Source organism: Acinonyx jubatus, chromosome B1 (assembly GCF_027475565.1).
Source record: "Acinonyx jubatus isolate Ajub_Pintada_27869175 chromosome B1, VMU_Ajub_asm_v1.0, whole genome shotgun sequence".
Taxonomy (NCBI): domain Eukaryota; kingdom Metazoa; phylum Chordata; class Mammalia; order Carnivora; family Felidae; genus Acinonyx; species Acinonyx jubatus.
Window position 1 is genome coordinate 198,619,644 of NC_069382.1, and position 11,642 is coordinate 198,631,285.

General features: G+C 65.8%; 1 protein-coding gene across 1 annotated transcript in view; it reads left to right on the forward strand.

The window, feature by feature from the left end:
* The first annotated feature begins 915 nt into the window (after positions 1 to 915).
* Positions 916 to 11,642, forward strand: part of CPZ (carboxypeptidase Z) — a 24,590-nt gene continuing 13,863 nt past the window's right edge. The window contains exons 1-4 of the mRNA XM_027072003.2: positions 916 to 1,066; positions 6,278 to 6,310; positions 7,474 to 7,848; positions 11,496 to 11,642. The exon at positions 11,496 to 11,642 is cut by the window's right edge and continues 66 nt beyond it. Of these exons, the coding sequence (XP_026927804.2) occupies positions 964 to 1,066; positions 6,278 to 6,310; positions 7,474 to 7,848; positions 11,496 to 11,642 (658 nt within the window). The 5' untranslated portion in view covers positions 916 to 963. The remainder of the gene's footprint in view (positions 1,067 to 6,277; positions 6,311 to 7,473; positions 7,849 to 11,495) is intronic.

Sequence of the window (11,642 nt, forward strand, 5' to 3'; positions counted from 1 at the left end):
GAGCGGCACTGGCCCTGGAAGAGAGCGAGGCTCTGGGCGCCCAGTGAGCCGGGGGCTCCGGGGCCCAGGCTTCCCTCCCCTCGGGTCCCGAGCCTCCCTCCTCCCAGGCCCCTTGGGCTTCCTGCCCAGATGGCTTTGGGGCCGCAGGCAGGGGCTGGGGGGCGGGGGGGAGGTGGGTGGGAAGGATCCTCCTGCACCCCTAGAGCCGACCGGGCAGGGTGGCAGGGGCGCCTACCCTGGGCTCTCGGAGGACCCGCCGCGTGGCCCGTGCCCCCTCATCCGGCGGGGAGGGGGGCTCACCCCGAGACTCCCTGCCACCGCTTGGCTGGTGTTGTGGCCTCCTCTGGCCGGCTGAGTGGGGCCGCCTCATCTCACCTAGGGCCCTGGTGCCAGGCGCCCTGCCGGGCTCTGCCACAGCGGCCAGGAGGGGCCTCTCCCCAGGGCGCAGACAGGGACGGGCTCAGAGGTGAGGGGTTGCCCGAGGCCACTTGGAGCCGCCTGCCCCCTCCCGGTGCCTAAACGTCCGTCCCCCACAGACCCTTCTCCTACACCCACACCCCGGCCGCGGTGGGGGCAGCCAGGGACACTGCCTCCTCCCCTCACGGGACAGAGGAGTGACTTGGCCGGGTTCTTGGCCGGCGGGGGTCAGCACGGGGGCAGGACCCACTTGGCCCCCAGATCCATCGTGTCCGGAAACAGGAGTTTGCGGGCGGGGATGAGGAGGGGGGCACGGAGGTCGGCTCCCGGGGGACCTCAGGGGGGAGGGGAGCCGAGCCCCAGGGGGGCGCCCAGCCCAGGGGGCGGGCCCTGGGCCGGAAGCGGGCTGTGAGGCTCTGTCCCTCCGCCCGCTGTAACCCGACTCCACGCTCTCGCGCTCCTGGGGGGCGGGAGCCCAGCGGCCTTCGCCCCGCGGCCGGAGTGCCACATCACTGCGCTCCTGCCGCCGCCTGCCCGCTGCCCACCATGCCGCCCCCGCCGCCGCCGCCGCCGCTGCCGCTGCTGCTGCTGGCCTCGCTGGCCGCTGTCGCCGCCGGGCCGGGGTGCCCCCTCGGCCGGGGGCGCGCCGGTAAGGCGGACCACCCCGCGCCGGGAACTCCCTCCCCCCCTCACGACCCCCGCGCAACCCCTGGCCCGGGAGCACGTCCCCGAGGGGCGCCCGTGACCTTGGACCTCGTGGCCAGCTGGGAGGGGGCACTGGGCTCGCAGGGTAGAGGGGGGCTGGGACCCCAAGGGGAGCGCAGCGGGCAGCTGGGGCAGCGGAGGGGCGCCGTGCCCAGGCCAGGGTGGTCTTCCTCCTGGGGTCAGCGCACAGCGGGTGGGGCGCCCTGCTGGTGGGGTCCTAGGGAGCAGGTGTCAGGACTTCACAGGGGAGAGGGCAGCCAAGATCCCTGTTCCCTCCAGGAAGGGGCAGCCCGTGGGCTGCCCGCAAACCCTGTCTAGACCCCTCCCTCCCTCCCTCCCCCGCCGTGATGTGGGCAACAGTATCTCCGGAAGTGGGCTCTGAGGGCCTGGGAGGGGTTGGGTCCCCAGGGAGGGGGCGTGGTCACCTGGGAGGGAGGGGGTGCGCCTGGAGGGCTCTGGGGCAGGGGGAAAGGTGACATCCAGGGACCCTGGAGGGGAGGTGGTCTCACCTGAGAGTGTGGGGTGCCGGCCAGGCGTGGGTCCTGGAGTCCTGGGCTCTGGTTCCAGCCACATCCGCCCTCCCGGAGTGGGCTGGTTTCCCCTGTATCCACGTGCCCAGTCCCCTGTTCTCAGAGTCCTTATCAGCAGCAGACGTCTCTGTCCCCAGAGGGTGGGGGTCCCCCGGGCACAGGGCTCCGGGCGCGTCAGATTTGAAATCTCTCAAGGGCAGGCTTTGTGGACACCTGAGCACTTGCTCAGTCCAGCCAAGTGGACGTGCCAGGAGCCAACCTCCTGTCTCCAATGCGCCGATGCCGATCTTTCCTTTTCTTCCTTCTCCGTCTGGATTTTCACCCCACCTGCGACCCTCGCCCCCCCTTCCCTCCCCCCATTTCTGCAGAAAGGCCCAGGCAGAGAGTGTAGGTGTGTGCGTGCCGTGTGCTCAGGTGCACATGGGGAATGTGGGTGGAACTCACACTGTGTTGTGAAGGGACCTCCCCCTGGGCCCGTGAGACCCCAGCGACTGGGGCCAGTCAGGGAGCACGGCCCCCTCCTCCAGGAGATTCTCCCTGGCCAGTCTTTTTCCCAGGGCGAAGACGCTCCTTCCTCACCTGAGGGGTGGGCGGGGCGGCTCTCTGGCTGGGGCCCTGTGGCCGCACTGGTGACCGTTTCCAGAATAAATCGACCCTCCAGCCCCATCTTCACTCCTGACAGAGGAGCGTGTGTGGTCCCAGGAAGCCGAGTGGCTTTTCCAGACGGCAGGCTGGCGCGGGGTGGGGGCCCGGCGGCTTGTGTCCAGGCTGCTCTACCTGAGGACTCTATCCGTGTCCCCACTGCACCTGTCCTGGTGCCTCAGAGCAGGCCTGGACCCTCCCCTCCTGCCTTTCCCCAGGTCTTCACGGGGGGCCTAGGGGGCCGAGGCAACGTTCAAGCTGCTGGGGGCCAGGCGGTTCTGAGTTCAAATCCTTAGTCCTCTTCTCTGCTGTGCAGCCTTGGGCAGATGGCTTGACCTCTCTGGCCCCATTCAGGTGTCTCATCTGTTAGAGGAGTCCTTGCTCGGGACTATCTTCCACTTAAGAGGGACGGAGGGGCACCTGGATGTCTCAGTGGGTTAAGTGTGCAGCTCTTGATTTTGGCTCAGGTCATGATCTCGGGATTGTGAGCTCGAGACCTACGTCTCGACATTCTCTCTCTCCCTCTCCCTCTGCCCCCCTTCCCCACTCACGCACACACACGCTCTCGCTCTCTCAAAATAAATAAACACTAAAAAAAAAAAAAAAAAAAAAAGGAGAGGGAGGGAGGAAGGGAGGGAGCCGGCCAGCCCCAGGTCAGCCTGGGTCCCTCCGTCAAAGACATGCTGACACCTTGTGGTCACCTAGTGTAAGAGGCATGTGTGAACCGCCCGAGGACAGAGAATCAGTACCATCTGCAGGGAAGGACGCCAGCCCAGCCCCGTGACAGTTCCACACCGTCTAGGGGTCCTACTAAAGAGGTAACGAGAAGCAGGTGAAATTCACCGGAATAACAAATTTTGGGTCAGCCGATGTAACGTTTCAGTGTGTCGTCCTCAGTACAAAACCCACGAATGAAGTATTTTCCATCCTGTTTTTAGTACTAAGTCTGAGATTTGATGAGCACTTAACACGTACGGTACGTGTGGGCATGGACCGGGTGCTTCGAGCTCCGGTGACCCCACGTGGCTAGTGGGGGCACGCTGCCTGGTGCGGCCAGACCCGCCGACTCCTGTGTTGACCCCGCCCCAGCCCCTCAGCTCCCCGAAAGCACACCCTGGGGCCTGCCTCTTGTTAAGGGTGGAGCTGTGTGACCCCCTCCACGCACCGGTGAAGAAACGTTGAAGTCCTAACGCCCCCGTACCTGTGTCGGTGACCGTATTGAGAAATGGGGTCTTTGCAGGTACAGTCCGAGTAAAACGAGGTCATACGGGTGCAGGGTGGGCCCCAAATCCAGTGACTGGTGACCTTAGAAGAGGAGGAAACAGACGTAGACCCACCAGAGGGACATGTGACGATGGGGGTAATGCAGCTGCACGCCAAGGATCGTCGGGGGGCCCAGAGGCGGGAGGGGCAGGGAGGACCCTCCCCGGGATCCTGCAGAAGGGCCTGGCCTGCCGGCCCCCCGACTCCAGGCCGCCGTCTCCAGAACCGGGCCTTCAGTGTCTGTTACACCAGTTTGTGGGACTTGGTAACAGCAGCCCCAGGACATGCATCCGTCCGTCTGTCTGTCTGTCTGGCTCCTGGCCGCCACCCTGGGAGTCCTGGTGCCCAAGTCGGCAGATGCCTCCCACGTGTCCATCCCACGGACATCAAGGACACGGTGGCCAGTCCCTCCTCTGGCCTGTGAGCCCCCTGAGCTACTGTTTGTGGAGCCCTTACTGGGCCCAGGTGTCACCCCATCAGGCGGGCCCTATCGTCACCCCCATTTCACAGATGAGAAAACTGAGGCCGAGAAAGGCACCTGATCCCCAAACTTCAGTTACAGATTGAAGCCATTTAAAACCCAGAGGGTCCCTTTGTCACATCCACTCCGATCCAGCCACTTGGGTGGCCCGTGGTAATTTTGGGGGGGCAGACGTGGGGGTCACTTCTCCACTCCTGGTTTCCTGAGTCTGCGGGGCCCCCGGGCCAAGGGGGCGTCCTGCTCACTGGACGTGCCCAGGGTCTCAACGGATCTGCAGACTGGGCCACCCGCAGCTCAGTGCAGGCACAGGCGGCCTCCGCGGATGCGGGCGTAGGGAGCGGGGTCAGGGGCCCTCGGCCCGGCCGGCCGTCGTGAGGCCCCGGGCTCGTGCGCTGACCTTCTGGGTCACGGCCTCCGTCCCTGCGCGTGCTCACGCGGGCTGTAGCAGGAAGTCGACTGAGCGTGCATCTCGGTAGGGCAAACGCCACCTGGGCAGCGTGGGGCACGGATGCCTGCACGCGGGGCCCTGCATAGACTTGATCCTTTGCTCTGCTCTGGCATCGCCTGGGGCCTTTAGCCACGAGGCGGCCAGGTAACCCTGCGATGTCCCAAGCAGGGTGCTGGGTCAGTTTCTTTCTCTTTCCTTTTTCCCTCAAGTGTTGGTCCAGCCCGTCACGCCTCTCATTCTGCAGAGGGCGGGGGGCACGAATCGGGGAGCACGTCAGACCCTCAAGACTTTGGAGCTCCGGGCAGTGTCGGGTGGGAGCCCAGAAACGCCCGCCCCTGCGTGCTGAGGGGGGAAGGCGGTTTCTGCCGCCCGGGGTCCCCCAGCTCTGCCACCGCCAGTGTGCTCATCCTCGGGGACCCGAGGGCGCTGGCGGGCACACTGTAGCCCCCTGTTGTATTAGAGCCGGCAGAATTGAGGAAGATTGAGGAAAATTATTCTCTTGCCTGCTGCCTTTCCCAAGGCCAGAGGATAGTTTCTCTCACTGGGCCCCCTATTATTCGCACAGGGAGGGAGGGCGAGCCCCAGGGCCACAGGTGTTCCCGTGGATGGTCCGTGCACAGTCCAGTGTCTCCTCTGTCACCAGGGCTGGGAGTGCAAGCCAGGCGGCGAGGGGCGGCCTTGTAGTCTCTGGCCCGCGAGAGTGCCGGGAGCCGGCCTGCCGCGGGGCCCGGGCTGCGGTTGCCTGGTCCGCGGAGGGCGAACTGTGTGCAGGGGTTCCTGAAAGGGGGAGCTGCCTGCCCCCCGGGACCAGGGGCTCCCACCCTTCTCAGACTCGTGGGTCAGGCCTGGGTTGTGCGTGACGTTACAGGATTAGAACACAGGCTTTTCCCTGCGCGTCTAACCTTCTGGGCTCCCCACTGCACCTGCCTCCCCCTTGGGCTCTCACTTTTTCGGCCCCCCATCCTGCCCTCTGCTCCCGGGACTCCTGCCCGGGGGGCGGTCTGGGGCCAGCCACGCTCTAAATCTGACGCCGATTTCCATCTCTCCGGATCAGCTCCTCCCTCTCGGAGCCCCCAGAACACCGGGGACCTTCTGATAGGGACTGGGCGGGTGGCATTGATGAAGGTTGGTTTTATTGGCCTTCCCAGGGCTCTCACTGCCGGGTCTGTGTGCCTGGGCCTTGGGGAGTTTTGTGTGTTTCTCTGGGAAGAGGAAACTCTTTCCAACTCAGGACACGGCGGAGCACGGCTCTTGCAGAGCGTTCTGGAAGGCAGGGAGCAGGCACCCGTGTGACGCTCAGGGGCTTTGAATGACGTGGGGTCAGAGTCAGTGGTGGGACAGAGCCACGTGTGGCACAGGATTCTAGAACCGCTGGTTAAAGAGTCAAGAGTTTTGCCGGGACTGGTTGTCCAGCTGCCGGAAGCTTGAGACCAGGCCACCGCGGGGGTGTTTCCAGCTCGGGGACCGGAGGACACCTTCGGCCAGGGCTCCCGTGTCCCGGCGAGCGGGTCTGGCCGCACCCTGCCGGTCTGCCCCAGGCTCTGGGGCCAGATGGACGCAGAGAACCCGCACCGCGCTCCGGCTGTCTTTCCTTAGGTGCTTCGTGGCACCTGCCGGGGACCCGGTGTCCTCACCCGCGGAGGGCGGGTGACGGTTCCCTCGGCACCGGAGGGCTGTGGTGCAGACCCGGCGAGACACGGGGTGTAAGCGACGGGCTGTCTTCAGTGCGTACTCTCAGGGGGACGGGATGACGGGTCCGCGCCCCTAACAGCATGACATTTCTCTTTCCAGGTGAATGCCACGGGCCCTCAGCTGCAGACAGTGGTACGGCACGTGCACTTCCCTCCTTTTTGTTTTGTGGGAGCGACGCAGCCCCTCGACGCTGTCCAAGCCCCTTAGCTGAACCACGGTTCCCGAGCCGGTGATTAGTAACAAGGCCCAATCATCAAACCCAAAGCCCTTCTTAAAAAGCTGCAGATCAGACAAAACGAAAGAGGAGGGACCTTCCCTGTGGGCAGCTGGGGCTTTCCACCCTGGCTGTGCCCCAGCTCCCCAGAAAGTGCTCCTTCCAGACATCCCTGCTCCCCTCGCGGCTGCCGTCGGTCCACGTGGGCATCCCCTGTATTCCAAGGGGGAGGGGCCAGGTGTTTTTTTTTTTTTTTTGAAAAGCAGGAGAGTATTTTCTCAGTATGAAAGTCAATGACACATGTGAAAAGTTTTGAGCAGAAAATTGCTGAGTAGAAAGAACCTGGTCCTTTTAGACTTTGACACAGAAAAGTGGCAGAATCTCGTAACTTGTACCGTGAGCTGCCACACGCGGAACGTGGGGGGGGGGGTGGCGTGGGGACAACAGCATACTTAACTCCATCCTGGGGAGGCCTGCGGGGCAGACAGGGGCCCCCACACACCGGGCTGGAGACATGGGAGTTACGAACGGGTGTGAAAATGCCCGGTGACGCCCAAGGCCCTGTACCCCGGACATCCTGGGGAGATGTGGAACGGGGTCAGGCCGGGCGAGGCCGTGGCTGTCTTCACCCAGCCCTCTCTTCAGGCCCTGAGCCCGAGCTAACCACTCAGGCATCGGCCACTTTCCTAGAGACACAAGGCGGTTCAAGCTGGGCGCACCCGCGAGGACTCGTTGGCTTTGGGGCTGTGAGTCTGGGAGGGTTCGCACCTGCTTCTGCCAAACCCGGGTCTGCTGGCCTCTCTGGTGCGTCCGGTGCCTCAGACCCTCGGCAAGGCTGGCTGCACCCATTTTGCAGCTGTGGAAGCTGAGGCCCAGGGCGGCCTGCCCGGGCTCACTCGGGAGGAAGTGAGCCTAGTCGGTCTCAGGAACCCCGTCTGTCCTCCCCCCCCCCCACCCCCGCCCCGGGCTCTGGCTTCCCCCAGGGGAGCCCCGGCCGGCCGCGTGGGCCGCCTTGCGTCTGACGGATGACCGTGCGGGTCGCGGAGGGAAGGAGTGACCTGGTGACCCCGCCTGCCCCCAGCCACGTGTGTGGACCCGCAGCTCCGGACCTGCAGCGACGTCGCCTACAACCACACGGCCTTCCCCACCCTGCTGGGGCTCCGGTCCCGGGAGGCGGTGGAGTCCAGCTCCGAGTACATCCTGTTGAGCGTCCTGCACCACCTCCTGGAGGGCCAGTGCAATCCCGACCTGCGGCTGCTGGGCTGCGCCGTGCTGGCCCCCCGGTGCGGGGGCGGCCGCGTGCACAGGCCCTGCCGGCACGTGTGTGAGGACCTGCGCGAGGCCTGCCAGCCCGCCTTCGACGCCATCGACATGGCCTGGCCCTACTTCCTCGACTGCGGCAGCTACTTTGCGAGCGTGGAGGAGGGCTGCCACGACCCCCTGGAGAAGCTGCGAGGTGCGTGGGCCCCGGGGGCTGCGCTGGTGCCCTCGGGTGGGACAACCGAGTCACGGTGGGGAAAGGCCCCCCCCCCCCCATAGGGGGGCCTCAGAGGCCGGGCCGGAGCTCGGGTGTGAGGGAGAGTGTGGCTGGGCCCCAGGCTGCTGTGGGAGGGTGCTTCCCCCACGAGGCCTGCTGGGCAAAGCCTGGGGTTGCCTGTGGTAGGGCCGGAAAGACTGCACGAGGCGTCCTGGGGCGGGGGGCGTGGCTCAGGAAGGCAGTGGGAGGGGCTTGGAGGGCGGGGCTGCGGTGTCTCGGTAGATGAGCCGGCAGGGGTGCGAGAGGCAGCCCCGGGAGGTGGCGAGCTGCTCGTCTCTCGGGAGGTGTGCAAGGAGGTTCCAGGGGGACTGCCTGGCGGGGACGCTGCGGGGGAGTGAGCTCTGCTTGAGGGCTGGAGCGCGTGCCCGCCACGCCGTCTGCCGTGCGCCCTGGCGGGGCGTCCGGGTAAGCGGGACGGGTGTCCGGGGCGCCTTGCCCTCCTGGGACACCCACAGCAGCCCTGGCTGACGGAACTTTCGGCGGCGGTGGGATCGTTCTCTCGTGAGCTGGCCCAGCCCGCGCACGCGTGCTCGGAACGTGTTCCGTGCCGTCGAGGATCTCCGTGTTGCGTGTGTTCACCTCTCACGAATTTCTGCGGCCGCGGCCGCGGGTGGCCAGCGTGTGCCGCACCGGGCGCACCGGGCCGTGCGGTGCGTCCGCACTCGCGTCCCGCGGCTAGCGGTCAAGTTGCCGCGACTTCACGTCCTAGATGACGAAGCGGAGGCTCTGGGGGTGGGGGGCAGCAGGGGCGCGGGCGCCCGCCCGGCAGAGCTGGCGCGAAGCAGGCGGGTCACGGATGGCGGGGCGGATGCCGCACGGTCACTGAGCGCGTGCCGTGTCCGTGGCTCCGGGCGGGCACGCTGGCGACTGCAGGGAGGACACGGACGGACATCCGAGCACGCGTGCGCGCTGGCCTCCGGGGAGCCCCGCGCGCAGTCGTGCAGCTCGTGGCGGGGTGTGGGGCTCGGAACCGACCCTGGATCTGGCCCGGAGGGGCCCTGTCGCCCCACGGGCCTCAGTGCCAGTGCCGCGGGCCCACGCGCCGCGCTTCGTGCGGTGGCTGCAGAGGAAGGGAACCAGACGTCCCCGTGGGGCCAAGGCCGCGCCCCGGAAGAGCCCATGGACTTGGCCGGAGGGGGATTATTTTGGGCAATCCCGCCACCAAATTGCTGGTTCCGTCTGCCTGCTTCCTCCCCCAGAAGCGTCTGGAGCAGGAAAAAAAGCACAGGGCAAGCGAGACGCTGGGAGAAGCATTAACTGTTAACCAGCCTGCGGGGCCGAGTCGGCCGCCCAGACACCGGGACAGCTGGTGACGGTGCCCTGGGTAGGGGGCGCGGACCCCACCCGGGAGCCCAGGGCCTGCTCCCCAGGAGGCCTTAAAAAGCGTGGGGAGGAGCTGCCCTCCCTCCTGTCCCCTCCACTCCCCTCTTTCCTCTCCCTCCTCTCCCCTTCCCTCCCTCCCTCCCCCTCCTCCCTTTCCCCTCCCCTCCTTTTCCTCCCTCCCCTCACTCCCTCCTCTCCCTTCCCTTCCCCTCCTTCCTCTCCCCTCCCCTCCCTTCCCCTCTCCCCTCCCCCTCCTCCTCCCTCCTCCCCCTTTCCTCCCTCCCTCCCCTCCCTTCCTCTCCCTCCTCTCCCCTCCCTTCCTCTCCCTCCTCTCCCCTCCCTTCCTCTCCCTCCTCTCCCCTCCCTTCCTCTCCCTCCTCTCCCCTCCACTCCCCTTCTTCCCCTCCCTCCCTTCCCTCCTTCCTCTCCCCTCCCCTTCCCTCCTTTCCCCTCTCCTCCCTTCCCCTCTCCCCTCCCCCTCCTCCTCCCTTCTCCCCCTTCCCTCCCTCCCTTCCCCTCCTCCCATTCCCCTCCCCTCGTTTCCCTCCCTCCCCTCACTCCCTCCTCTCCCTTCCCTTCCCCTCCTTCCTCTCCCCTCCCCTCCCTTCCCCTCTCCCCTCCCCCTCCTCCTGCGTCCTCCCCGTTTCCTCCCTCCTCTCCCTTCCCTTCCTCTCCCTCCTCTCCCCTCCACTCCCCTTCTTCCCCTCCCTCCCTTCACTCCCCCTTCTTCCTCCTCTCCCTCCTCTCCCCTCCCCTCCCCCCTCCTCCTCCCCTCCCCTCCTTCCTCTCCCCTCCCCTCCCTTCTCCTCTCCCCTCCCCCTCCTCCCTTCTCCCCCTTTCCTCCCTCCCTCCCCTCCCTTCCTCTCTCTCCTCTCCCCTCCATTCCCCTTCTTCCCCTCCCTCCCTTCACTCCCCCTTCTTCCTCCTCTCCCTCCTCCCCTCCCCTCCCTCCCTTCCCTCCTTCCTCTCCCCTCCCTTTCCTTCCTTTCCCCTCTCCTCCCCCTCTTCTCCTCCCTCCCTTCCCCCCTCTCTCCCTCCTCCTCCCTTCCTCTCCCTCCTCTCCCCTCCACTCCCCTTCTTCCCCTCCCTCCCTTCACTCCCCCTTCTTCCTCCTCTCCCTCCTCTCCCCTCCCCTCCCTCCCTTCCCTCCTTTCCCCTCTGCTCCCTTCCCCTCTCCTCTCCCGCTCCTCCTCCCTTCCTTCACCCCTCCCTTCCTCCTCCTCCCTTCATTCTTTCTCCCTCCCTTCCCCTCCCCTTCCCTCCTTCTCCCACTCTCTCCACTCTTCTTCCCCTCCCCCTCCTTCCTCCTCCTTTCCTTTGTTCCTCCTCCCCTCCCCTCCCTCCTCCCTCCTCCCCGTGCCCTGCACAGGCACACTCACTGCTGGACTGATAATCGCTGACACTTGCTATGACATAGCAGTGGTGGGGGGGGTCTGTAAGGAGCCCTCCGGAGCTGTGGTTGCTGGGCCGGCAAGGGGCTGAGACTGTTTCCACGGTGGAGCCATGCAGACAGAGCAGAATAGGAGCCTGCTCCGGTGCTGCGACCACGGCTGGGGGTCCGTGGGGAGCGCACACGCGGTCCGGAGGCTGCCCGCCAAGTCGCGGTGTGCTCTGGGCTGGGCTTTCTGCAGGCGTGTTTTCTTCTCTGTGTCCCGTTCTGTGTTTTACACGGTTTCCTTGGTAACCACGTAGTGCTTTTCTTTCTCGATGTTCATTTATCCATTTTGAGAGAGAGAGAGAGTGTCCGTGTGTGGGGGGGAGGGGCAGAGAGAGAGGGAGAGAGACAGAGTCTCAAGCAGGCTCTGCACCGTCGGCCCAGAGCCCGACGTGGGGCTCGAACTCTCGAACCATGAGATCGTGACCTGAGCCCAAATCAAGAGTCAGAGGCTCAGCCGACGGAGCCGCCCAGGAGCCCCCACGACCTAGTACTTTTAATCGTAACAACTTTAGGAACTGTGTTGCTGTGTCCATCTGTTAGGTGCTGTTATTAGCTGTGGATGTGAAGTGTTATAAAGGGAACGGTGATGAAAAACACGAGCAGATGGGCTGGGGAGCCTTTCCAGGGGCCCCCCAAGTTCCCGAATGTGGCAGGGGAGGGGGCGACGAGGGTTCTGGGACTTGTAGGGGAGCGGGGTGGGGGGGGGGACAGAGCGGCCACCAGCAGGAGGGCGACCCCGCCGGTGGGTGAGTGCTGGTCGGGGCGTGGAACCGGAGGCTCCCCCAACACCCCCATTCTTCCCCAGGAGGCCTGGACGTGGAGGAGGTGCTGCCCTCGGGCCTGCCCCCGACCTTCATCCACTTTACACACCACTCCTACGCCCAGATGGTGCGCGTGCTGCGCCGGACGGCGGCCCGCTGCGCCCACATCGCCAAGACCTACAGCATCGGAC